The 26,650-nt window shown below is 41.9% G+C and overlaps 1 protein-coding gene across 2 annotated transcripts; it reads left to right on the plus strand.

The window, feature by feature from the left end:
* LOC148024521 (SKP1-like protein 20) lies at positions 1-26,426 on the plus strand. Of its 2 annotated transcripts, XM_087694174.1 has the most exons (10): positions 36-167; positions 334-491; positions 658-933; positions 1,012-1,203; positions 1,280-1,390; positions 1,486-1,564; positions 25,195-25,268; positions 25,408-25,580; positions 25,662-25,999; positions 26,126-26,426. In XM_087694174.1, exons 3-9 carry the CDS (start codon positions 685-687, stop codon positions 25,816-25,818), a joined length of 1,035 nt encoding a protein of 344 aa, XP_087550300.1. In that variant the 5' UTR covers positions 36-167; positions 334-491; positions 658-684; the 3' UTR covers positions 25,819-25,999; positions 26,126-26,426. The 2 variants fall into 2 exon arrangements, with proteins under 2 accessions (XP_087550299.1, XP_087550300.1); XM_087694173.1 differs by lacking the exon at positions 334-491 and having other exon boundaries at positions 1-167.
* Positions 26,427-26,650: the final 224 nt, after the last annotated feature.

Raw genomic sequence — 26,650 nt, forward strand, 5'->3', positions numbered from 1 at the left:
ACACACACACACACACACACACACACTCTCTCTCTCTCTCTCTCTCTCTCTCACACACACAAAGAGGGGATTTTATCAGCTGTTAGATCTCCTCTTCCCCCTCCCCTTCTACCCTGCAATACTGCCAGCGGAACTAAATCGATCGCATGCCGACTTCCAAACAGCAGGTTCTTTACAATTCCTCTTTGCACAGTTCGACTTTGCATTTCTTGTATTCCATTCTGGAAATGGCAATGTGGCACTCAATGGAAGAGAGATGAGATGAATGGCAGACATCGAAGAGCAAGTCTGGATTGGCTTTTTAATGAAGCTGCTATCTACCTTCCCCAACAGGAGAGGGGCTTTTCCATGACCCTGACATTCAATCAAGAACTCAAGAGAGGCTTTCTCATGAAGCTGACTTCGAAATCAGCAACTCAAGAGAGGCTTTTTACGGTCACAGATTCCATTGTTTGCGTCTAACGTCTCAACAGTTCTCACAGTTTCATACGGTCATTAATTTTGTGCTCTCATGATGATTCTCTGACATTAGATTTCGAAGGCTTTTAGGGGGAATGGCTTACACGTCTGATGTCGTGGCATTTCTTACAGTTTCATGTGGTTCTCCCTTTTGTGCTCTCATGATGATTCTGTAACATCAGATTTGATGGTTGTTAGGTGGAACGGCTTACACTGGACCAAAGCATGTCGCCTGGAAGCTATTTGCAATCCCCGAAATCTTCTGTTTGGTTGGAGACTGCTGAGGGGATTCAAGAAGTAGTAGAGCAAGAAATTGCAGTCTTGTGTCCACTCATTTGTAGAGAAGCATTGCAGAAAGGTAGAGGAATCTCCAGTAAGTCTGCCATAGTACTGCCACCACAAGTCACTCCAAATGCATTGAAATCCATACTTGAATATTGCCGATTCCATCAGCTCCCCGGGAGGTCCAACAAGGTATCTGCTTAGGCTTTCGGCATGCAATTGTGTGCTCATGTGGATGCAGCTTACATTATGCCATATCCTGTGGTGCAGGAGCGCAAGTGTTTTGATGAAAGATTCGTTCGGGTTGATACAAAGAAACTATGTGAATTGACTTCTGCAGCTGACAGTCTTCAAATGAAGGGCCTGGTTGATCTGACAAGCAGAGCCCTAGCCCGGATGATTGAGGGCAAAAATCCTGAGGAAATTCGTGAAACATTCAACTTGCCAGATGATCTAACTGAGGTATATTGGCTTCTTAAAGAGTGGCACTGTACATCACGTTTGAGTGGATTATTGACTTCACCAAGTGGGCTATCAGGAGGAGAAACTGGAACCTCTAAGTAATGCAACAGATGATCCACGGATCCGGTTGTTGAATCGCTTGTATGCAAGAAAAAGGAAAGAACTGCAAGCTAAGCAGAAGCTAAAGGTAGAGTTTGTTTCTATTTTATCATTTCCTCTATCTGGACCTCTAGTCAAGGAGGGTCTTACATTTCTAAACTTGCATCATCAACCTGGATGTAGGGTGTAGATCAGGAAGAAGGTTTGCAGGATGATCGTTCTTTGGAGGATTTGCTGTCATTCATCAATGGTGCTGGAAAAGGTACTTATTAAATACTTGATATGGTGGCATCTAAAGAAAATGTATGCATTTCCTGCGGTTATTTTGTGAAGGATAGGTTTCATTCATGCCATTGATTATTTTGGATTTGTACTGCTGATTTCTTGTTCTTTTGTGAAGATCCTTCTTCTGAAGCTACATTCTAATGTGGAACTATGAAATTGTTCAATGTGCATAAAGATTAGGTAACACCTGCATGCATGCATCACAAGCTGAAATGCTGGGAATGGCTGTGCAAAGCACTTCTTAGGCACTCACAGTGTAGTTACCGTCATGTCATCACGATGAGATCCTCGATTGATTTTGGAAGTGGAAACCAAGTAATAGCCTTGTCACCTTGAAGCTACCATAGAAAGCCCCAAGGGGTAATAATGCTAAAATTGGAACACATGTAGCTTTCTGTGAAACATGGAGAGGACAGGGAGGAGAGGGATCTCGGACAAACGGGCTAGGTGACCTTTGATCGTCGCGTGAACTAGCACAAAAATCTCTCCATCTCTCAGAGGAAGGAACAAAGACCTCATCCTTTGAGTCAGCAAAGAATTGGTGGTAAGACATCTTCGTATATATTTGCAAAACACCCACGAAATCTGTGTTTTATGTGACAACAGTGACGAAACAGGAAAATATTAGCTACAATCAGTGTAGATATTCTACCGGATAGTGGAATCACTGTCGCTTGATGTAGCAACCTTGCGTTTGCAGAGGGAAATGACTATGATGTTGACAACTCGTCCACAAAGATGATGACTTGAGCAGAGGAGCAAACGCCAAGGAAAAGGGACAATCACCTTGATGCAGATGTCGACAGAGCCCTATATGGTGACGATTGCCACCTTGATGTTGCCGTTAAGCCTCAAAATGAGGTCGCTAGGCTGTGTATGAAGCCGCCTTGCATCCAGAGAGGGTCGCCTCTGCACTGAAAGGGTGTGGATGCAAAAAACGCAGGTGAGTTTGGATGTGTTTTGGGCAGCTTGGGTGGTCTCCGCGGAAGTCAAATCTGTGTTCCTAGGTAGGCTCTGATACCATGTGAGAGTGCACAACGGAAGAAGGAACTCCAATACAGAGGAAGAGAGAGACAATCTGCTAGAGAAGAAGAAAAGAAACCTGCACTGAACAAGGAGTAAATGCTGAATACAGAAGGAGGACTGATCAGTCCTTGTACGCAGCCCACACCATCAGTGAGGGCACTAGATCAGGTTGACAATGGCAGCACCAAAGAAGATGACGGAGTCGAACGGTGCACCTGCCAAGGAAGGAGCGAAGATGATAATCTATTTGATTGCCTAGTGGGAAATGGTTATAAATAGCCAAAAAACCCAAAAAGCCCACAGCGCCAGTGAGGGCACCAGATCAGGCTGATGAGGGCAACACCGAAGACGGAGGAAGATGATGGAGTCGGAGTATGCACCTGCCAAGGAAGGAGGAAAGATGATAATCTATCTGACTACCAAGTGGGAATGGCTATAAATAGCCAAAAAACCCAAAAATTGGCCGATCTGAAATTTAAGGCCAAAAATATGTATGACCAGCATGTAATACTGGTAAAAATGCTAGAAATGCTGAGAAAAATCTTGGAAAGGATGGACAATGTCCGATAGGTGAGGCAAGCTAAAGAATTCAGAAACTATCTCGGGAAGTATACATAAAATCCTGACTGGAGGAGAAAATGCATTGAAATACAATAAACTAAGTGCTCTAGAATGAGCTATCTCCTCTATCAAAACAAGTGATAGACAGGTTAGAGCTCCTAAAGTCCTCGTTTGACTTAGACTAATTGAGGCTCACAAGCAGGAGATAGCAAGGCATGAAAATCACGACTGCTAACATTTGCATCCATCTTGTCCCTCTCTTCCCTTCTCTCTTTGTGTTTGTGATTCTTGCACTCACACATCAACTCATAATTGGGGTGCAAAAAATTTCTTGATGTCTACCAAGAATCTTGTTAGAAACTTGCCATTGAAGTAGTGCAAAGGCGTTTCAAGAGCAAGTGAGGAGGTGGTGCCTCCTGATCATGAGACCTCAGATGTAGAAGAGGATCCCTCTCTAACCTTTTTCGTTTCCTTCGTTGGAGGGGCCTCTATCCCATTGAGGAAAAGTCATTCAGGTGGGACATGCATGTTGAAGAGGCAAGCCACACTTGCCCGAGCAACGGGCCAAGTATGTGGTTGAAACCAGCCTTCTTTCTTGGAGAGGGTGGTAATTCCCAGATCAAGGACTTAATTATAGCAATCAATAAATAAACATAAATTGAAATGCACAATTTACCTTAATAATCTTGGACATTGGACATGTTGGCCCCAAAACTGGCTCCCCTTTCGATATTTCTTTAACTTCAATTGCTAATGGATTGATTACAATCCGAGGGATTCCACAATCTCCTTGGCTAATCATAAAGCCTCTTGTTAGTTCAACAATCAACAAACAAATTGGGCAATTTGCCCCTTTATTTTCACCTAGGACTTACTCTAATTGGACCCCAACTAGCCAAATGCTGCCCCAAATTTATACTGGATGGTTTGGCATCCGAAATCCCTATCAATACCACTAATTGCAGGTGCTGATTTTAGTGTTTGATGCCTTCTATTGATGGCATGGGTCTCAAGGTAGTTGCTAAACCCTAGTTTCTGCGAAAATTTAGGGTTTACAGTAGAATTCCCTTTGATATCTATCAAATTTGGTTGAGATCTTCTCTAAATGGTTGAGATAAGCTGAGATCTCTTGAGAATGGATTGAAGAAGGTGAGAGAGAGCCAAGATGAGAGAGAACTATGATTTTCTTTGTGAGAAAACCCTAAAATTTGCCTACTGCTTGCTCCAGACTGCATTTATTGCAGTCACCTATGGCCAAACACCTCCAAAATGTTCTCTCTTGATCAACAATGCTATTGCTAGCCCTTGAAAGGTGTCTCCCTGTTGTTGCTTGCCCCTAGAAGGTCCCAGATGGTTGTAGCCTTTATCCAATGCTGATTTTTACATAGATAGAATGACCGTCAACCTTCTCTCTCTCTCCCACTAGCTGAAAGCTAACTGAGTGGCTGAGACCTAGCCTCCAAAAACGTTTTCTTAGTTTGCATGGGCATTTTTTCCAAGGGGCAGCCTTTTAAACCCATTTTTCAGCATTATACAGCCATTAAATTGATTTTCAGAGTTAAATGATTTAAAAAATGAAATTTAGCTCTTTTGAACTAGCCCAAAATTTTTAATGTGCCCATGCATATTTAAATTGACTAGGCCATTTGCAACTTGGAGTGGTTCCCAACCTCTATTGACCCTTAGATTGGCATTAATTAATTAAGTAATGCTAGTCCCTAGTATCACCATTGACACTTATTGGCCAAACAATTGTTCTAGGGTCAAAATCGACACCAATTGACCACCAAAACCTAGTTGGCATAACTTATCACAACTTTTGCCTTTGACCCCTATTGCATCCTTGGGGTTCTTGGCTTTTTACCATAAACCAATTGCCATGTGCATCACATGTTCTAAACAACCGTGTGTTCTTGGCTTTTTACCATGAACCAATTGCCATGTGCATCACATGTTCTAAACAACCTTGTACATTTGATTAATAAATTAATGAAATGTTATTAGCAATATTAAAGTATCTCAAAATTTCACATCCGTGTGATAATTAATTTTCAAAAATTTAATTTTGAAACTTAATGAGCATTTGTTGGAAATTTCTTTTGGAAGGTTGCTACACTTGGCAAACTTGCCCATGCAAGTTGAGAGAGCTGTTGGGGCTGGTTGAGGGTGGTGGTAGTAGGAAGGTGATATCCCCAAGAGGCAGTACAACAGGTTTGAGGCTTGTAGGGGAAGCCAGCAGCATTTGAAGCTTCTATAGGTGGTGGCAACAATTGATTAGGCGGATCTAGCAAGGACAGTAGTAGATTCAAGCCATTATTGGCGACAAATTTCTGAAATTTCTCATTTCTCAGCTTTTTTTCTCATTCTCTAACATTCACTCAACAATTCTCAACATATTCTAGCCATTGTTGAAGAGCAGCAGTGATTTTTGTTACCAAAACCTTAATTTACAATAGCAATTAGGGTTTCTTGAACACCTTGGAATCTGTGCCTAATAATTGAAGACCCAAAGTTAAAGAGTAGAAGTTGTGAATTGGCAATTTATAGATGATGTGAAGGGTGAGGCCATTTCCATTTGATTTAGCTTACATGTAAGAGTCCAAGGACCAATTTGTGCTCAATCTTTAGTCAATTAGGGGGTAGATTTTCACAAGTGATGGGAGAGGATGCAAGGAGGATCTGACGGGATGAGGAGGAGAGAGGCCTTCTTGCAAATTTGGAACTTGGGTGCTTTTTTTTATATGATACTCAAATGGTTTGGCATTATAGCCCACCAAATTGGTTGTTCACAGAATCATTGTACTTTTAATTTACTTAGACACTCTCTTTAGAGTCACTTTGCCCTCTGTATTTTACCTTAGGGGGATTTTCTCCAAGGTGTTATTAATAGACTTTTCTTTTCTGAAAAAAAGAAAATCAAGAGGCAAATTGATTTTTGTTGTTGCTGATAATTTATTATAGCCATTTATATCGGAAATTGAAGGAGACTAACCCAAAATCTCAATGTATTTTGGGCTAAAATTTACCCAATTTCTTAACATTGATGCACATTGGACCTCGTGCAATTTGGGGCTTTTGCTGTTTGGGCAAAATTTGTGCGCCTTTGGTCATTTTATGTACATGCGGGTTTAATTCCATGCTATTTGGACACCTAGCACTCCGAAAAATTTGGGGGTTTTGCTGAAATTGCTCTATTTTGGCAAAATTGGCTTGTTCTATGCATGTCAGAGACAATGCAGATGTATGGTTGATGCTTTGAGCACGAAATTTTGGGGCTTTTGACCGTGTGTGTCAAATTTTGTGCCCGTGGGTACATGTACAACAGAAATTGTAGCTAAAATTTGGGACTTCTTATGTAATGTGATGCATTTGCCCTTGGAACAGCTGTAATTAGTTGTGGAGTGCTGTAGCACATGATTTGGTGCTTCTGAAAATTTACTTACAGATCTAAAATTTCTGCTTCTACATGGTTATTTATTGCTGGTTGGTACTTGTTTGTACCTTGGTCACTTGTATGATAGTTTGGGCCTGCATTTGCTGAATTTTTGGTCACATTTGGGCTGATAATCATGGCTGGCAGCAGTGACAGCAGTAATCTCATGCACATTAAGAAGCTTGAAGGAGCACATAATTTTGCAGTTAGGCAAAAACAGTGCTACAATAACCTGTTGTAGAAGAAGCAGGCAAAGCCGATTAAGACCAAAGGGGCAAAGCCTATAGATATGGAATAGGAAGATTGGGATGAGTTAAATGAGCTTGCAGGCTCAACCATTGAGCTATCGATTTTTGATGCCTTGCTGTTTAACATTGAAGGTTTGGATTCTGCAAATGCTATTTGGACTCGACTGGAAGAATTGTATGCACAAAAGAGTGCCGCAAGCAAAGTGTATTGGCTGAAAAAGCTTACGGATTTGCGTATGAAAGAGAGTACAACAATGTCTACTTACTTGAGTGAGTTTAACTCCGTTTTTAGCCAGCTGGTTGCCTTGAAATTCTTGATTGATGAAGAATTTAAGGCTATGTTTTTGCTTTGCACTCTATTAGAGAGTTGGGATACGTTCAGAAGTGCTATGAGTAATTCTAATGCGATTCTTTTGTATGCTAATGTAGAGAGTGCTCTACTCATGGAAGAAATGAATCGGCATAATAATACATCCAATAAGTCTTCCATTGCTTTGCATACTAGGGGCAGATCATAGCAGAAAGACAAATTTGATATCATGACAGTGATAGTGGGAATGGCGTACTCTTGGTCTCTTTACACTTTAGTGCACATGCTTTACTTGCAGACACAGATGAGGACATGCATACTTGGATTCTCGATTCAGGTGCTTCCTTTCATGTCACTCCTCATCGTGAGTGGTTCTTTGACTATACAGGAGGTCGACATGGTGTTGTCCACCTTGGGGACAACTATACATGTGACATTGTAGGTGTTGGCAGTGTGCAATTGTAGTTTTAGCATGGCTCTGTCTTCACACTTCAGTATATGTACGGCATGTACCTCAGCTCAAGAAGAGCTTGATTAGCACATGGCAGCTAGATGACGATGGATTTCATACTACCTTTGGTGATGGAAAATGGAAAATCTGTAAGGGATCTAGAGTGATTGCCAAAGTTGTAAAAGTGATACCTTGTGTCCTCTCCATGTATCTAGTGTGAGTGATCATGTTGTTGCCATGACCGAGCAGCCAAGTGTTTCTTTGTGGCATGACTGGTTGGGACACATGAGTCAAACTGGAACGAAAGTGCTTTCTCATTTGGGTTACTTATCTTATCTTCGTTATGTTGATTTTGAGCATTGTGATAATTTTGTTTATGGTAAAACATGCACAGATATCTCATAAGAAGTCTCTTTTGCTGAAATCTTCTCCTCTAGAGTTAGTACATTTCGATATATGTTAGATGCCAGGGTTATCTTTAGGAGGAAAGAAATACTTTGTCACCTTTGTCGATGATGCTACACGGAAGGTATGGGTTTACCCTATTCGTAGCAAAGATGAAGTGCTTGTCAAGTTTAAATAATTCTTGGCATTGGTTGAGAATTAGACTGATAAGACACTTAAGTGTCTTCGCTCTAACAATGGTGGAGAATATGTGTCCAAGGCCTTTCAGGCATTTTGTGACAGCAAAGGGATAAAGAGGAAGTTCAATGCCTCAAAATGGAGTTGCAGAGCATATGAATAGGACCATACAGGATAAGGTCCGCACGATGCTATCTCATACTACATTACCCCATGGTTTTTGGGTAGAGGCTGTTATGACCACCGTACACTTGATTAATCGGTCACCAAACATGTCTTTTTGGGGGGGGGAGGGAAGTTCCCCAAGAAGCGTGGTCGGGCAAACCACCTTTGTATACACACTTGAAAGTGTTTGGCTGCGAAGCATTTGTGTACGTTCGTAAAGAAAAATATAGCAAACTTGAGCCAAAGTTCTGTAAATGCATTTTTCTAGGATATGGTGACGAGGGTGAAATGGGGTATAGATTATGGGATCCCGAGAAAAAAAAAGTACACAGCAATGATGTTATCTTTCGAGAAGATCGCATGCTTAAACAACCCGAGAAGATTGAGGGGGTCCGTAGGGTTGTATTCCGGAAAGAAATACCTTTTGGACAACAAAATGTGCCTATTGTACAATAGCAAATACCTGTTGTAAATGAACTTGTAAATGCAAAAAATAATGTTGGAAATGATCAGCCAGCCATTGCCCATAATGATGAGCCATTGGATGTGCAGGAATAGCCAGGACAACAAGCTGTAAAATGCTCAATAACCAGCAAACAATGATCATTGGTTTAGGAGATCGTCTAGAGCTACTAGACAACCTAATAGATTCATTCCTGGTGCAAACAATGTGGCTGATTATGTCATGTTGACAGACTGTGGTGAATTGACTTGCTTCAAGGAAGCAATGGACAGACATGACAACAAGAAATGGTATAAAGCCATGTTGTCAGAGATGGAATCTCTTCAGAAAAATGGCACTTGGGACTTGGTGCAGTTGCCTAAAGGGCAGAAAACCCTTCCATGCAAATGGGTTTACAAGATGAAGGTCACTTCTGGTTCCTCACCAAAGTACAAAGCAAGATTGGTTGCGATGGGGTACAAGCAGAAACATGGAGTTGACTTTGATGAGATCTTCTCTCCTATAGTCAAGATGACTACATTGAGAACCATTTTGGGCTTGGTTGCAATTGAAGATATGGAGCTCATACAGATGGATGTAAAGACTGCATTCCTACATGGCGATTTGCATGAAGACATATATATGCAACAGCTTGAAGGGTTTGTGGAAAAAGGGAAAGAGAAGATGGTATGCAAACTCAAAAGGAGTTTTTATGGACTGAAACAAGCACCAAGAGAATGGTATCATAAGTTTGATACATTTATGCAGTCTCAAGGTTTTCATAGAAGTCAAGTGGATCACTGCTTGTATACCAAGAAGGCAACAGATGGTAGCCTGATTATCTTGGTTCTGTATGTTAATGACATGCTGATTGCTGGCAGGGATAGGTTTTCATAGAAGTCAAGTGGATCATTGCTTGTATACCAAGAAGGCTGCAGATGACAGCCTGATTATCTTGGTTCTGTATGTTAATGACATGCTGATTGCTGGCAGGGATAGGTTTTCATAGAAGTCAAGTGGATCATTGCTTGTATACCAAGAAGGCTGCAGATGACAGCCTGATTATCTTGGTTCTGTATGTTAATGACATGCTGATTGCTGGCAGGGATAGTGCCTTGGACTCACTGAAGCAAAGTCTTCATGGCAGCTTTGACATGAATGATCTTGGTGATGCAAATCACATTCTTGGCATGTGTATATTCAAAGATAGGTCAAAAGCATTACTCTATCTATCTTAGCAGGAGTATATCTCCAAGGTTTTACAGTGTTTCAATATGGAGAGGGGGAAAAGACTTGAGGTTCCATTGCCTCCATATGTGAAACTCAGTGCAGAGGACAACGCTACATCTGATGATGAGAAGGCTGAAATGGCCAAGATACCATATGCTTCAGTTGTTGGCAGTTTGATGTGTGCTATGGTTGCTACAAGTCTTGACATTGCCTTTGCAGTGGAAGTGGTTAGCACATACATGGCAAATCCTGGTAAAAAGCATTGGGAAGCAGTGAAAGGTATTATGAGATACCTCAAAGACACAAAGGATTTGTGCATCTACTTTGAAAAGCAAAAGGCATCTGTCGTTGGCTTTACGGATGCAGACTATGCTGATCATGCGGATTGCAGAAAGGCCACTTTTGGATATGTGTTTACCTTCATAGGGGGTATAGGGACGATCATTTTTGACGCAAAATAGCGGCGTCGCTATTTGTGTCACTATTTGCATCACAAATGTAACACAGTACAATCTTTTGTTTTTATTGTATAAATAAGAAATACTTTCTAATTTCTTCAATCTTTTGGATTATTTTCAGCCATCTGCGGACTAGGCAATCCAGTTAGAATTGAATTTTGAGGAGAATAGGGCAGGTTCACATGGAAAAAGGTCAAAAATACGCACGAAAAAGACATGAAACCACACAAAAATTAATTACAAACAAACCGTATATTGGAATAACGGGCGGGTAAAATGAAAAATGTCCAAGGGAAGGCGTAGGAGAGGGCTGGTTCGTCAGATCACGATTTCGAAATGATAAGGGCATGTTCGCATGGAAATACATCCAATTGTGCAGGAAAAGCTTCAAAAATTAATAATGCAAAAACGGTAAGCCAAAACAAGGGGATGTAAAAAGAAAAAGTATGCCATTCGAAGGGACGAACAGGGCTATAAGGTTGGATCAGGAGTTTGGTGAACGTAGGGGATGTTCTCATAGAAGAGGGAAAAATTGCGCAATAAAAGCAACCACAAGGGAAACGGCCTCGACGACAGGGGGTACGAGGGTGGGTGGGTGGGTGAAGAAGGGACCCCATCAGAATAAAACTAGTACGGAGTAGACATACATGATTAGGTAATGACATATGCAGGGGGTATGCACATCAGACGCGTAGGGACGTGTCTCCACACTTAAGACCTTACCAGAGTAGATTGATTGACACAGCCACAGACTTGTCAACCGGCTGAACGCTGGCGTCCCCACACTTAAGACATAATATACTCTTGCAAACAGAAAAGTAGGGTTAGGAATACTTGGCCCATTTCGTAGATGGTTGAAGGGAACCGCCGTTGTTGATGCAGAAAGATTGAAGCCGTCGTTGAGCGGCAAAAGAGACTAAGGCACGCCGCAGAACACGTCTAGCACGGCAAGGACCATGCAGCAGTACCTAGGGAGGTAGTTTTGTCGATAAAGTCTGTCGATTCAAGTGTCGATGACGAAGAATAGAACTCTCAGCTTACGGGCACTCAAGAGGATGATAGAACAGTCGCTCATTCCATGATGCACATCGCTCAATGAATAAGCATGAAATCCCATAACTCACGGCCGGTTTAGAATTGAACAAGGGAAAAGTGATTGGGAGGGAGTATGCCAGTGCGCACAATTGATAGTGTATTTGTGCGTTCCACCCATCTGGCGTAGGTGCAAGGAGAAAGGCCAAGGAGCCTTGTAGTGCAGTGCACAGAACAAGGTGACGTGTCATGTGCCGATGGCAGAGATCCGTCCCGTGTGTGCATAGGGAAACGGAAATGTACCTGACTCCAGGTGTTGTAACATCCCTCAATCTCACCTCTCGGAATTGATCGAGGAGAAACACCAGTCACACTTAGCCCACCCTCTGTCTCACACTCTGTTGAAAGTTACAGAGAGCAACCGATTCCTGAAACCCATTGATGTAATCCTCGCATTCACTTGTGCAGAGGTTGTATGCCTTGTATGCATTTGATGGTGTAATAGTGCATCCCGCCCTGTGCTGGCATACAGTGCAAGAAGGAAGGTCAGAGAGCCTTATGGTGCAGTGCACAGGAACAGATCGTGCATTGTGCATTGAGAGGCTCAACCCGTGCGTGTAACACTTCATTCACACATCTCACCTCTCATTTGATTTGAAGGGAAAGACTGGTCACTCAGTTCACTCTCTGTCTCACACTCTTTTGATAGATACAGAGGGCAGTCCATACTCACGTCCCCATCCTATTAGGATGAAAGCTAGCATCACTCAAGGGGGTTGGTGATGAAGATCGCGTCTGTTGTTGTTGTCACCGGAGTGTTGAAGATGATACGTACCTAGGGAGGTAGTTGACACGTCTGGTACTTCAATAATTTGTATGAAAGATCGTCTGTTAAGGAGGACAGACGGACTGCTATTGCAGAGACAACGCACCAAGGGAGGTGGCTTCAAATTGCTTGCAGAAAGGTTTTGCTGATGAATGAGCTATCCTGAATTGTGGGGTGTTACCACCTTTTCCACAGTCAGCTTCCCGCCCAAGGGTGTTTCCACATTTTCTTGGAACGAGGCCTACTATGATAGGGAATTTTTTCATTTTCTCCCATAACAGTTTGTTTGTTTTGTTTTGTTTTGTTTTGTTTTGTTTTTTTTGTTAATAAAGAAAATGGTAGAACCGAAGCGAGATGGCGCGCACCATGATGGAGCACCAAGAGACACCTTAGTTTCTGTGGGCCGAGACAGTGGCTACCGCAGTTCACATCCTCAATCGATCTCCCATTTTGGCCGTTGACAGGATTGCACCTTTTGAGGCTTACTTCAAGACTAAGCTTGATGTCTCTTATTTCAGGATCTTTGGGTGTAATGCTCATGTGCACATTCCGAAGATGCAGCGTGATAAGTTCAAGGCGGCTTCCTGACGACAGGTTTTTGTTGGCTACAGCTCCAGTCCCAAGGTTATCGTCTGTTTGATCCCGTCAAGTGGGATGTCTACACGAGCGGAGATGTGCGGTTTGTGGAAGTTCCGGCCACAAAGGGGGGTGAGGAGCACCCCGTTCTTGGAGATCCAAGGGAGAGTTGGGCTCCCAAGACAGTTCCTTTGGAGCCAGAGTCTTTTGATGGAGATTCTTCTTCTGATTCCGAGTCTTCACTTCCACTGATCACTCCTGAGGAGATTCCGCCGGTGGATGTTTCTGAGTCTTCAGCAGATGGAGAGCTACGGGGGGAGGTTCGTCCTCCTCGTTGGGCCCGTGACACACTCCGAGATTCAGGGATTGAGGGAGTCCGTAAGGAGTGGGAATCGCAGGATGGACTGTGGAGGTCACAGAGGAACCGGGCACATTCTTCGGAGCTTGTTTGCTCCAACTATTATTTGCTGACCCGTGTTATGCAGGATTGTGAGCCCACTTCCGTAAAGGAGGCTTTGCAGTCTAATCATTGGTGGAAGGCTATGGAAGCTGAGTTGGAGGCTATTGAGAGGAATGGCACTTGGTCTCTTGTGCCTCGTCCCTCTCACAAGAAGGTGATTGGTGTCAAGTGGGTCTTCAAGACCAAGTACCTTATCGATGGTTCTTTGGACAAGCACAAGGCTTGCCTTGTTGTTAAAGGTTTTGCTTAGCGCCCAGACATTGATTTCCATGATACTTTTGCCCCTAATGCTCGTATGGCGACTAGTCGAGTTGTTCTTGCCTTGGCTGGCCATAGGAGATGGCTTGTCTATCAGTTGGATGTGAAGTCGGCCTTTCTGAATGGTGACTTGTAGGAGGAGATCTATGTTGAGCAGCCTCTTGGCTTTGGATCCTCGGATGGGAAAGTTTACAGGTTGAAGAAGGCCTTGTATGGCCTCAAGCAGGCTTCACGTGCATGGAACGAGAAGATTGACTTGTTTCTTCAGTCGAAGTTGGGATATCGGCGCTCCAAGGCCGATCCGCAGCTTTATGTGCACACTTTCAAGGTTGATCGTGTGTTGTTTATGTTGTATGTTGATGATTTGATTCTGATAGGGGATCATGCACAGAAGGTTCGAGAGACCAAGATAGCTTTACATCAGGCATTCAAGATGACAGATTCGGGGCTTCTCCATTTCTTCTTGGGTCACGAGATTTATCAGTCTTAGAGAGGGATTTTCATCTCTCAACAGAGGTACATTCAGGAGCTCTTGGTGACTTTTGAGATGGAGACTTGTTGGCCCATTACTACTCATGTGGATCCGAATTGGAAGGTCACTTCACACTCAAATTCTCTCGTGATGGATGCTTCACGCTACCGTCAGTTGATTGGATCCTTGATTTGGCTTCTCAACACTCTTGTTGATCTTTGTTTTGCTGTGGGACTTTTGCAGGGTTCATGACTGAACCTAAACAGGTGCATTGGCAGGCTGCCTTGAGGATTCTTCGGTATTTGAGGGGGACCTATGACTTAGGGATTTCTTATCCCGCACGTATAGATGCTTCCAATCTGGTTCTTGCAGGTTGGAGTGACTCGGATTGGGTTGGCGATGTGGACCACCGACGGTCTACTACAGGCTACTGTTTTACCTTGGTTACAGGTGTTATCTCTTGGAGTAGCAAGAACCAGCCCACGGTAGCCCTTTCTTCTATTGAGGCAGAGTGTCGGGCTGCGTCTTCCACCACATGTGAGGTTGTGTGGCTTCGGAGATTGTTGGAGGAGCTTGGCTGCCCCCAGACTCGTTCTACTCTTCTGCGGTGCGACAATGAGAGTTGCATTGCTTTGGTGCGGAATCCTGTATTCCATGCCCGGACGAAGCACATTGAGATCCAGTATCACTTCATTCAGGAGAAGCTTCCGGATGGGACCATTGATGTGGAGTACTGCAAGACGGAGGATAATCTTGCAGATTTGTTCACGAAGGCGCTTCCCCAGGATTTACTTCGTCAGCATTCCAGATCCCTCAGTCTGATGCCTTGTCCAGGATCTGAGAGGGGGTGTTAGAGGTAGAGTCATCCCTTGGACAGGTTGTGTTAGGGTTTCTGCACAGTACAACAGTATACAGCATACGCAGAGGACATGTCAGCAGCAGGATGCCATGTCAGCACAATACGGACACCACGTCAGCAGCTGCAGTCGGATGGTCTGCAGTCGGACAGTTTTTGATTGTTTTTTACTGCAGTCAGCTGCATTTAATGCAGCCGACTTGGTGCTGGTATTTCCTATTTTTTGGCTATAAATAGCCAGTTGGTGGCACACTCAGTCATTCATTCATTTCAGATTTTGGTCTTGAGATCTGTTGGCTGAGACAGACTGTGCTCAGGCTGACGGAGATCGAGGTCATCAAGTCGGAGACACACACAGAGATTTCCTCTGCCCCCGTGTATATTTCTGCACTCTTAGATAGCATACTACACTGCAGATCTTCTGTGTTTACACTCTCCTTTTCTCTTTTTTTTTTTGTAAAGTCTCCTTTTCTCTCTCTCTTCTCTTTGTGTTCACCCTCTCTCAGTCTTTGTCCTATGCTTCTGCATTGCTGCACTCTGACATACTTGCCTAGAGGGCCACCAGGAATGATGCCTATTGAGGCAATGAATCCACTTTATGCTAATATTAGTCTATAGCCCGGTTATCAGGCTTTGCAGAGTCCTTATTTGATGCTTGGAGTACAAAATGCAGCGGCTGGTTTTTTTCAGTCTTGTGGGCATATGGCAGCTAAGATAGGTGAAATGAATGCTAATAATGCATCTAAGGGACTCCCCTTTTTACAGCCACCTGTCTATGACAACGTGACGCCAAAAAGTGCAAAGCCTAAAGACTATAAAGAGGGTGGTCAAGTATTAAAGTTTGAAACCTTCAGTGGTATGCAAGATAAGCTGAAAGCTTTGACATTTATACAGCAATTTGATTCAGCTTACATTGGAGGGAATTTTACTGAGACTTCTAAGGTGCGGAAGGTTGCAACCTTTTTGAAAGGTAATGCTTTGCAGTGGTGGAACATATTGTTGATGCAAGGATATGCACCTGCCACTTGGGTCCATTTCAAACAGTTGTTTGCAGTCTCATGGTTAACTGACACGTTTGAAGTAGATGTCATGACTGCATGGCATAAATTGGACGTGGAAAATTGTGCGGATTTAGAGGAGTATAATAATAAATTTTGGGAAGCACTTTTGCCCATGAGTTCTTACAGGATAGTGCCCCTGTCAACACAAATTGAAAAGTACTGTTACGGTTTGCCCGAAGCCATCAGGGATTATTGTACCAAGACTAGGGTTACAAATATGGTATAGTTCATTGAAAATGCTGGTGTGGCAAATGCATTGTTGAAAGGTAAAGCTGATAGCTTTAAAGGCACTGAAAAGAAGGATTCTCAGTTTAAGCAGGATCTTGGCAAGAAGAAGAAGCAATTTCTAGAAAAGACCAGCTTTACAAAGAAGTCTTTTTGGAAGAAAAGATTTCAGCAGCAATCTTAGACTTCTTTTAAACAAGGCAAAGGACAGAAGAGGCCACTTTTTGGCAAATCATTTGAAGAAAGAAAGGCTTTAACGATGGCTGGGAAATGCTTTATATGTGAACAAAAAGGCCATATTGCTTCTAAGTGTCCACAACAATCTTCTAAAGATATGGACGATAAAGATGCGCCGAGGCAAAAGAAGCCCAATATTGGCTTAGTGCTTGATATGGTGGGAGATCAATTAGCTGATGATGCTATAGAATTGTGCAGAGCTTGGGGAAAGATGAGAGATTCCACAGTGCTTATTTTCTTTGATCTTGGAGCTCGTGCGAACTTTATCTCCAAGGCATTGGCAGCTAAGCTGGATATACATCCCGAGGAAATGGGACTAGTTGGACAGGCTGATTTGGCATGCCCAAGACATACTAAACCTATCACCTCTATTCTTGGCAAACTCCATATGCACTTTCAGAGCTATGTGGACACAGAGGAGTTCCATATTATGCCTTTAGAGGGATGTGATGTTTTGTTGGGTATTCCATGGTGCCGCAGGAAGCATGCTATCTTAGATACTTACAATAGAACGATTACTCTTGTACATAGGGACAAGGCTCATGTGTTAGATGTAAAGCTTAAAGGAGAGTTTGTCCTAGTTGTTTTTGCTTTTGCAATTACTTCTGTAATGAAAAATCATATTTTTGCGTACTTGGTTTTTGCAAAGCAAGTCAATGAAGTTGACTGTAATGTGTCTGTACTAGATGAAAGTAGAAGGGATTTCTTGGATAAATTCAGTGACTGTTTCTCAGATTTGTTACCAGGAGAGTTACCCCTAGAGGTGTGAAGATCATACCATATATCTTATTCTAGGGACTAGTCCGCCCAATAGGCCACCGTACAGGGTCAGTGCAGCGTAGTAGAAAGAGATTATGACACAGGTTAATGAGCTTTTAGAGAAGGTTCTAATTCAGCCCAATAGTTCTCCGTTTTGTTCACGTGTGTTGCTAGTTCAGAAAAAGAACGGCTCTTGGCGAATGCGTATTGACTACAGAGCCTTGAATAAGAACACAATCAAGAATAGGTTTCCGATTCTAAGGATAGATGACATTCTTGATCGATTACAAGGAGCAAGAATGTTTAGCAGGATAGATTTGAGAAGTGGGTACCATCAGATCAGAATCAAGCCAGAGAATATCCATAAGATTGCTTTTAAAACGACATTTGGTCTCTATGAAATTTTAGTCATGCCATTTGGATTGACCAATGCTCGTGCTACGTTTAACAAGATGATGGATAGAATTTTCCGCCCTTATCGAAGTTTCGTTGGCACATTTTTTGATGATATAATTATCTTTTCAAAGAATGAAGAGGAGCATAGAAAACACTTAGTAATAGTCTTTAATGAGCTTAAGCATAACAGATTGCTCATTAATGGCAATAAGAATAAATTCTTTTTGGAAGAGATTCACTTCCTTGGGCACATAGTTTCTAAAGATGGTGTGAAGATGGATCCTACAAAGATAGAAGCAATTGTCTCTTGGCTAGGCTTGAAAACCATTCATGATGTCCGCAGTTTCCTTGGCCTATGCTCTTACTACAGAAGATTTGTAAGACACTTTGCAGAGATTGCTTCTCCTTTACATGTGCTTAAAAAGAAGGATGTCAAATGGCAATGGATTGACAAAGAGAAATTAGCATTTAGATGTTTGAAGGGGAAAATGGCTATAGATCCAATACTTATTTTGCTAGATCTGTCTAAGCCATTCGTAGTAGAGTGTGATGCATGTGAAAATAACATTGGTGTTGTATTAATGCAGAATGGCCGAGTTGTGGCATACGAGAGTAGAGTACTTTCTGTCATTGAAAGGACTTACCAAATTTATGAGAAAGAGTTATTGGTTGTGATCCATGTACTTTCTAGTTGGAAGCATTATTTGCTTGGTGCTGATTTTGTAGTGCAAATGGATAATCAAACACTCAGATACTTTCTTACACATGCTAAATTGTCAAAGAAACACGTGTTGGGCAAATTTCCTATCTATGTTTCATTTTCAGATAGTGTATGTGGAAGGAAGAAGAATGTAGTTGCAGACGCTTTATCTTGCAAACCACAGGTGTCAGCTGTTTCAATCTCTTATCACCATGAATTGGATGATATGAAAGAGCAGTATGCTGATGACAAAGATTTCTCTGAAATCTATGAACAGTTGATCAATGGCCAACATCATGATCATTATGTGTTCAAAGAAGGTTTTATCATAATGTGTGGAAGACTATGCGTTACAAAACAGCTAAGGCCAAAAGTTTTATTAGAAAGTCATGCTCCACCGTATGTAGGACATCGTGGTATTGATGCTACAGTCAAAGCGGTAGAGACTTTCTTCTGTTGGCTAGCCTTGAGATCTAATGTTGATATATATGTCAGATCTTGCCTTGTATGCCAAAAGGTCAAATTTGATAGATAGAAGGTACTAGGGTTATTGCAATCTCTGCCTATTCTAGAAAGGCCATGGAAAAGTATTGCCATGGATTTCATTTTTGATCTTCCAAGAACTTCTTTAAGGAATGATGGAATCTGAACTATCATTTGCAGGTTCAGCAAACATGCACATTTCATTCGTGTAAGGAAAAAGGTTAAGTCAGAACACATGGTAAAGCTATTTATGCATAATATCTTCAAATACCATGGAATGCCATGGTCAATTGTGAGTGATAGAGACCCAAGAATGACTAGCTTGTTTTGGAAAGCATTGTTTGAAAACATGGGTACTACACTGAAATTTTCATCTTCTTTCCATCCACAAACTGATGGACAGTTTGAAGAAGCAAATTCGATTGTTTTAGATCTACTGAAATGTTATGTTTCAGATCATAAGACTTCTTGGGAACACTACTTGCCATTGGTTGAGTATGCATACAATAATACAATGCACTCATCTATTGGCAAAGCACCTTTTGAGATTGTGGAAGGTGGAAAGAAATCGCCTCCCATTTTACAGATAAAAGATAACATTTTTGAAGTAGATCGTTATGTAAAAGATTAGGAAGAAGCATATAAAAGTTCAAGTATGCCTTAGAAAAGTCACAAGCTAAACATAAAAGAGCTGTTGATAGTTATTGTTGGGAACTCTTGTTCAAAAAGAATGATTGGGTCTTATTACGTTTTGAAAAGGCACGTTCGAGAAAACAGAAGGGCAAAGAAAGTTTGTTTCCAAAGCTTAGTATGCATTACTATGGCTCTTTTCAGGTCTCAGAGAAAATCAATGACATGGCATTTAGGCTGAAATTGCCAGAGAATTGAAAAATTCATAATGCATTCCATGTGAGCTTATTGAGGCCTTTTATTGGTGAAGTGCCAAAAGATATGGTTCAAGAGGAACAACCTGAAGTAGAGGAATTAGATGAGATTCTAGTTCCTTAGCAGATCCTGGCACATAAGGATAGAAAAGTGAAAGGTAGAGTTATAATAATATTTTTGGTGAAGTTCAATAACTATTCACCAATGGATGCCAAATGGATGGAAGAGGCTGAATTGGCAGATTCGCATCAGTTATTGCAACTTTACTGAGAAGCTTTCTTGCTGGAACCTATAGTGACTTAGAATGCTTTTTGAAGCAATGTACATTCTCTATTGTATAGTTGAATACTGCATCTCATTGAATAATGCACAATGTATGGTTTACACTTAGCATTAACATGTGTATCATTAAATAAAATCTTAGTGCTTTGAAGTTGTATTTGTTACACTTCAGTTGAATGATTATATATGTTGTGACACTAATAGTTCGGGGATATTATCGCCCGGTGTTGCATCTGGAAACATGTATATTAGAAAGGCTCCTAGTAATCATAGTTGGATATAGGATGTGATCCTCCACCTATGTGAGACTTGAACTTGCAATGAAACAAATGGTAGTCGGGAAACTCATATCATTGCCTTGTGTCATCTGTTAGCAAGTGGTACATGCGATGACACTAATAACATGGAGAATCTTATTATTGTCTTGTGTCATCTGTTAGCATGCATGGCATGCAATCGAGGTCGCTTGCTTCTTTCAAGAGGGGGATATGCCACCAATTGGTGATAGTTTTGACAGTTGCTTTTTCTTATTTACTTATATAAATATTTTATTTTTCTTTTCTTTAGTTGTTACTTTTTATCCCCAGAGTTTTCTCAAATTAAGTCGGAATCTTTGCATGGCCAAAAGAGGCAGCCATTGAGACAAATTGGACTAATGGTTTGTCTGAGCCTTAGGACCGGTTCCATATGGAATGGGCATTGAAGAATAGAAGGCTAGTGGTTTGGGACTGTGTGCTTAGCCACTGGAGATGGTGCATGACAATGAGCCTAGCCAAGACAAAAGATGCACATGCGAGAGTCATCGTAACTGAGCCGCATTATACTTTTTGATGTGGTTGCAATGATAAAAGTTGCTTAGAAGAACTTGAGGAATGCAAGGGTCACCATTCCTAAAAGTTTGGGAGTTACTATTTTTGGACCCAGAATCAGTTTGTGTCATTATCTTCGTTTTTGCACGAGGATTAATTCTCTGGTCTGTGCTGAGGTCAAATTTTGCACCGATCATGGATAGTTTTAGATCTGAAGGTTTAATCGAGAAAATTGTTACATGTATGCCATGTGGCACAAATTCCCAAGAGAGAGAGAGAGAGAGAGAGAGAGAGAAAGAGAGAGAGAGAGAGCATTAAAAAAAAAAACATAATAGGCATGAGGGGCAGATCTGAGAATAAAGTTGTGAGGAGCTGAGGGCAGATTGCTGCAAGTTCATCAGCTATGGAGAGTACTTCATCATCTTTGACTCATGTACGGAGGTAGAGCTTGCTTCCTTAGGCAACTCTCTCTCTATTCTCAGAGGAAATGCTCTGCATGATGGGCTGATTCCATCGAAGGTACAGTTCTGCATTTTCTTTGCACTTCTGTTGAGGCAAGAGCCTCACTGTCTAGGTTCAAGAGTAGCTGTTGGCTTCTCCAATGCAGGAACTAAAGAAAGTGATGACCATGCCACACAAGAACAGGGTTTTTCAGCTCTGATTTAGTGTTGTTTGTGGGACTGTTTTACTATTGGAATGATGCCAAGGTAAACGGGATGTTGTTCTGGATATGTTGGACAGTAAGAACAGTAAATACCGAGTTCTGCAAATTGCAATTTTGCACATGAATCATTGAGTTAGGGTCATAGAAAATGCTTTCCTAAAAGGGATGTTGTTTTGGTCATGCTGTATTGTCCTTTTGCAGCTGGGATTTACTCAGAAAATATGAAAACCAACTGTTCACAGGTTACGTATTTTGGAACATTTCATTTTTGTAACTTTCCATCTTATAATTGATAAAGAAATACCGACAGGGGTGTTGGTCTTCGGGGCCAATCTGGTGTTGAGCGAGGGAGTGAGGTCTTTGTTTGTGTGTGTGTGTGAAAAGACCAGGTGTTAATTGAAGGAACTACCGCTTTATGTGAGTCATAGACCGGTTTCAACTATTGTGGGCTGCCTAAGGAAATTAGGAAATTTTGCATAGACTAGCATGTCACAACTTATAGAGAGTGCATGTACCACATACGCTCTGTTGTGTGGAAAGTCTATGGGCTTCTTGGATTGATGATGAGAAGCCAGCCAACAAGTCCTCCAAGGTTGAGAAGTGAGGCAAGTCTGAAAATAGGGCTGAAAAGAGACAAAAATAGCAAGTAAAGACTTGGAAAAAATTGATGGCTGCAAATAAATGTTTTGTATCTGAAAATTTGCAAAAGGTAGCACGCTAGTAATGCTAAGAATAAGGGTGATCCTAAGGGAAAGAAGCCCAAAACCTTTGTTGGTTTGGTTGCCGATGTGGTTAGTGATTAGCCCAATGATGATGCAACGGAACTTTGTAGACCAACTAGAAAGGTGTTTGTTCTATTGTGGCCTTATGGAAAGTTCTGTATGCCGAAAGGGCTTTTGTAAAACGATCATCCTAATCATGGCGATGTGCGACAATCGTCCTTGTGAGGGTCAAACAAAGGATGCGATTGGTGACTTTGACTTGGCCGTTGGCTCTAGGGTAGTAGGGTGTGGACTTACGATGGAGGATTTGTAGATCTTTGTTAGCTACAAGCTCTACTTAGCTACTTCTTCTGCTTCTTTGAGATATTAAGAGCTTTCATTCTTCTCTTTCCAAGGTTAGAAAACATCCCTATTATGTAGACCAACTGGAAAGGTGTGTGTCTTATTGTGGCCTTATGTAAAGTTCTGTATGCCCTAAGGGCTTCTGTAAAATGATCATCCTAATCATGGCGATGTGCGACAATCGTCCTTGTGAGGATCAAACAAAGGATACGATTGTTGACTTTGACTTGGCCGTTGGCTCTAGGGTAGTAGGGTGTGGACTTACGATGGAGGATTTTGTAGATCTTTGTTAGCTACAAGCTCTACTTAGCTACTTCTTTTGCTTCTTCGAGATATTAAGAGCTTCCATTTTTCTCTTTCCAAGATTAGAAAACATCCCTATTAAAGGTGTCTGTCCTATTGTGGCCTTATGGAAAGTTTTGTATGGCTAGAGGGCTTTTGTAAAATGATCATCCTAATCATGGCGATGTGCGACAATCGTCCTTGTGAGGATCAAACAAAGGATGCGATTGCTGACTTTGACTTGGCTGTTGGCTCTAGGGTAGTAGGGTGTGGACTTACGATGGAGGATTTTGTAGATCTTTGTTAGCCACAAGCTCTACTGAGCTACTTCTTTTGCTTCTTCGAGATATTAAGAGCTTCCATTTTTCTCTTTCCAAGATTAGAAAACATCTCTATTATGTAGACCAACTGGAAAGGTGTGTGTCCTATTGTGGCTTTATGGAAAGTTCTGTATGCCCAAAGGGCTTCTGCAAAACGATCATCCTAATCATTGCGATGTGCCACAATCGTCCTTGTGAGGATCAAACAGAGGATGCGATTGGTAACTTTGACTTGGCCATTGGCTCTAGGGTAGTAGGGTGTGGACTTACGATGGAGGATTTTGTAGATCTTTGTTAGCTACAAGCTCTACTTAGCTACTTCTTCTGCTTCTTCGACATATTAAGAGCTTTCATTCTTCTCTTTCCAAGATTAGAAAACATCCGTATTATGTAGGCCATTTTCTGCCGACAAACCTTTTGTCGGAGAGGATGGTGGAGAGTGGGGAGCAAGTGGGAGGATGAGATGCGACTCATGGGAGACATTGGTTTGGCATGCAAGGGCTATGCAGAGCTCATCATACCTCTCATTGGGAAGCTTTGTTTGCACAGTGAAGAGTTTTTCATAGCACCATTGGAGAGTTGTGATGTATTGCTTGGTATGCCTCGTCATCGTGTGCATGTAGTGATTGATTTCCATGACAAAGTCATATTACTCTTTGCATAAGGGCAAGACCCACATTTGATGTGTGCTGAGCAGAAAATGCTAATAGTCCAGGAGCTGAAACCTACAAAAGTCTCAGAGAGGTTGAGTACAAACTTCAAACTAGGATGGCCTGAGGAGTGCTGCCTTGTAGAAGTGCAGCCTGTCCTGGAGTAAATGCAAGGGGCAGATCTGTATGTGATTGCACCAGCAGCTAGAAAGGGCCTGCCAGCTGGAGATGTACACCACCTGGCTGCAACATTGGCTTAGGTGTTGCAGAACTTACGCCTGCCTGAGGGCTGATACTGCCCACCCCAGAGGATGAGCCGCCTAGGTAAAACACAGCACAAGAGGATGAGCTGCACAGAAACACAGGCAAAGAAAGACCTGCGCCCCTGCAAAAAAAAAAAAAAAAAGGTCACCAGGCAGAGAATAAAACTGCTCAGCAAGAACAAAGGGTCATCTTGATCAAAGGCCGGGTGCAGGTTGTAGTCCAGCTCCAAATGCAGCAGTTTGTAAGGTGTGTCAAGCAAACAAAATTGCTAGGAAGTGGGAGAAACAGGCTGCCCTGCATAGGATGACTGTAAACGCAAGGTCAGCAGTTCCATGGTTGATGCATAGCTGGTTGGAAACCGGATGGAAGGTCCTCTTCATGGACTCAGGCTCCCAATTTGGCGAACGATACCATGTGAGAGTGTGCAGTAGAAAAGAAAGCAAACATAGAGAGGCGGAGACTGAATCAAATGTAGTGTAGAAGAAACAGATTGACTGAGGAGATACAAGGCTGCAATGGTCAGCCCCAAGATGCAGCTTTTAATGTCAATGTGGGTGCCAAATAGTAGCGGGTGACCAGAAAGAATGAGGGGGGACTGGTTGAATGATGATCGCAATGTATAAACAAATGATGTGGGCAGGCTGCCTTTAAATGGCAAATTGGGGCCACAATTGGTATATAAGTGGCCAGGCCCAAATTTTGGGTGCCCTAGTCAGCTAGCCCAACTGACCAAAAATGGTCACAGTGGCAAAATGGAAATGCGCTGATGCACCCTACATCTTAAGTGCCTAAAACACATAAAAAGATAGACAATGACAATACCAAAGCTCCTCATGTCCTTGTTTGACTCAGGCTGAGGCTTAGAGGCAGGAGATGGCTGTGCAAGACACACGTTTGCTAACATATGAAGGTTGATATAAAGGTGGGTACTTTGACATAAGAACTTTAAATTAAAGTATTGACCTCCAACCATCAAAGTAGACATTTCAATTGTGCTTATGATACTGTTTAGAATGAAGTAGGTTGTTAAATCTTTGTGAATTTTGTTACATGTTTAGTGTTTTCATGCTGACTTTGACTCCTAAACCTTTACAGTTCTCATGCTGCATTTGAAACTAAACGTGGCTTTGATTTTAACAGACCACAAAAGTGTGAATGTTGGCAAGTGCAAAAAGAAGCGAAATAGAAGGAAAAGAGACACATCCAAGAGTCAGGTCTCCAATGATGGATTCATGAATATGGTCTATGTGCTCAATGCATTTTCCTCCCAATGTGCTAGTAATTGGGATAGTGCAAATGTTGTAGGTGGATATTTTAAGTCTAATGTAAATCCCTTGTGGTTCCTCTGAGCAGATAAACAGTGAGGATGGTGGATTACGAGAGGCAACTAAAAGTGCAGCACACCTGTCATCTGATGCGGATCTACATCAATCCTGCCCTCCAGCTAGGGAGGAGGGCTCCTGTTTTGAAATAGGCTTTGATGTAGATGATGAACTTGATCCCTCAATAAAGGAAGAACTTGATAGGTGAGTTTTTTGAACTTATTCTGTCTGCTACACTTGTTTTTGCCATGTGAGATACTGAATTGGAAAGAATGATGTATTCAGGGAAGTTGAAGACTTCGCAAGACGATTGAATTCAGACTGGCCAGAGCGAAAGCAGATGCAAGATTATCCTGTTGTAAGCACGAATGGACAAAAGCAATCAGGCCATTTATCCCTGCAAATAACATCGATACCACTTTCTGATTCTTGGGGTAGGTAAACATTAGCAGCAGATTGAGGAGGGAGGTTGGAGGTTTCATTTGTTTAGGGGAGCATCATGAAGATAGCAGCCTGTCGCGCATTGTTTCGGAATTCTCATGCACTGGTCAGAATCCTGTCAAATTGATTCAAAACGCTACCAAACATTTGAATCAATAGGCCTATGTCTGCAAATCCAGCAGGTTTCTACTCTGATTTACTTCTCCATGTTGAAAATTAAGCAACATCTTTTTCTTTAGTTGTTATTCTCTTTTATCAACATCATTTTTTGTTGCATTACTGTAGCTATGATTTTACTGCCTTTGCAGGAAATTGTGAGCTCTGGGTGGACTTGCATTACAGCATTTGAAGCTTGTTTGACAAACCTTGGTTGAGACTGTAAACTAGAAAAGATGGAGGAATGTGTAATTAATTTAGTATGCATTTCGCTTCTGTTGATATTTGATTGATGGGCCAGTGTAAGACAAGGCCTGTTTGTAATGGTAGAGGCTTCCACAGATCTTTGACCTCAAATTTTGGTGGAATATCAGATTCTCTGGTCATGTACTCACCTGGTGCATTGAAGAGCTTGTAAGTATGGGGATTATTCAAATCTCTTTTACCCTGTAAGCAAGTTTGTCACAAACTTCATTTGGCTATGACTTAAGGTTGTTTCAAGCTAGTGTGATTCTACATTGGATAAGCACTGAAAATTCAGAAAAATAAATAACTGTGGTCCATCAATAAGATTAGATGCCACTGGCCATTTGAAGCAGCTATAATTACAGATTTACTAGAGTTTCTCTTTATCAGATTAGCTCTCGCAGGGCCAGCTTTCTAGCCGACAAGAACAA

The sequence above is a fragment of the Lygodium microphyllum genome, chromosome 15 (assembly GCF_053477565.2).
Source record: "Lygodium microphyllum isolate KBCC chromosome 15, Lygodium_microphyllum_v1.1.10, whole genome shotgun sequence".
In the NCBI taxonomy this organism is placed as follows: Eukaryota; Viridiplantae; Streptophyta; class Polypodiopsida; order Schizaeales; family Lygodiaceae; genus Lygodium; species Lygodium microphyllum.

Bases quoted from the DNA above. Each gene is read 5' to 3' on its own strand.
- LOC148024521 (XM_087694173.1), top strand. From the start codon at position 147: ATGCCGACTTCCAAACAGCAG. The intron at 934-1,011 runs GTATCTGCTTAG...CCTGTGGTGCAG, and splicing joins TCCCCGGGAGGTCCAACAAG to GAGCGCAAGTGTTTTGATGA. The intron at 25,269-25,407 runs GTCTCCAATGAT...TCCTCTGAGCAG, and splicing joins GAGACACATCCAAGAGTCAG to ATAAACAGTGAGGATGGTGG.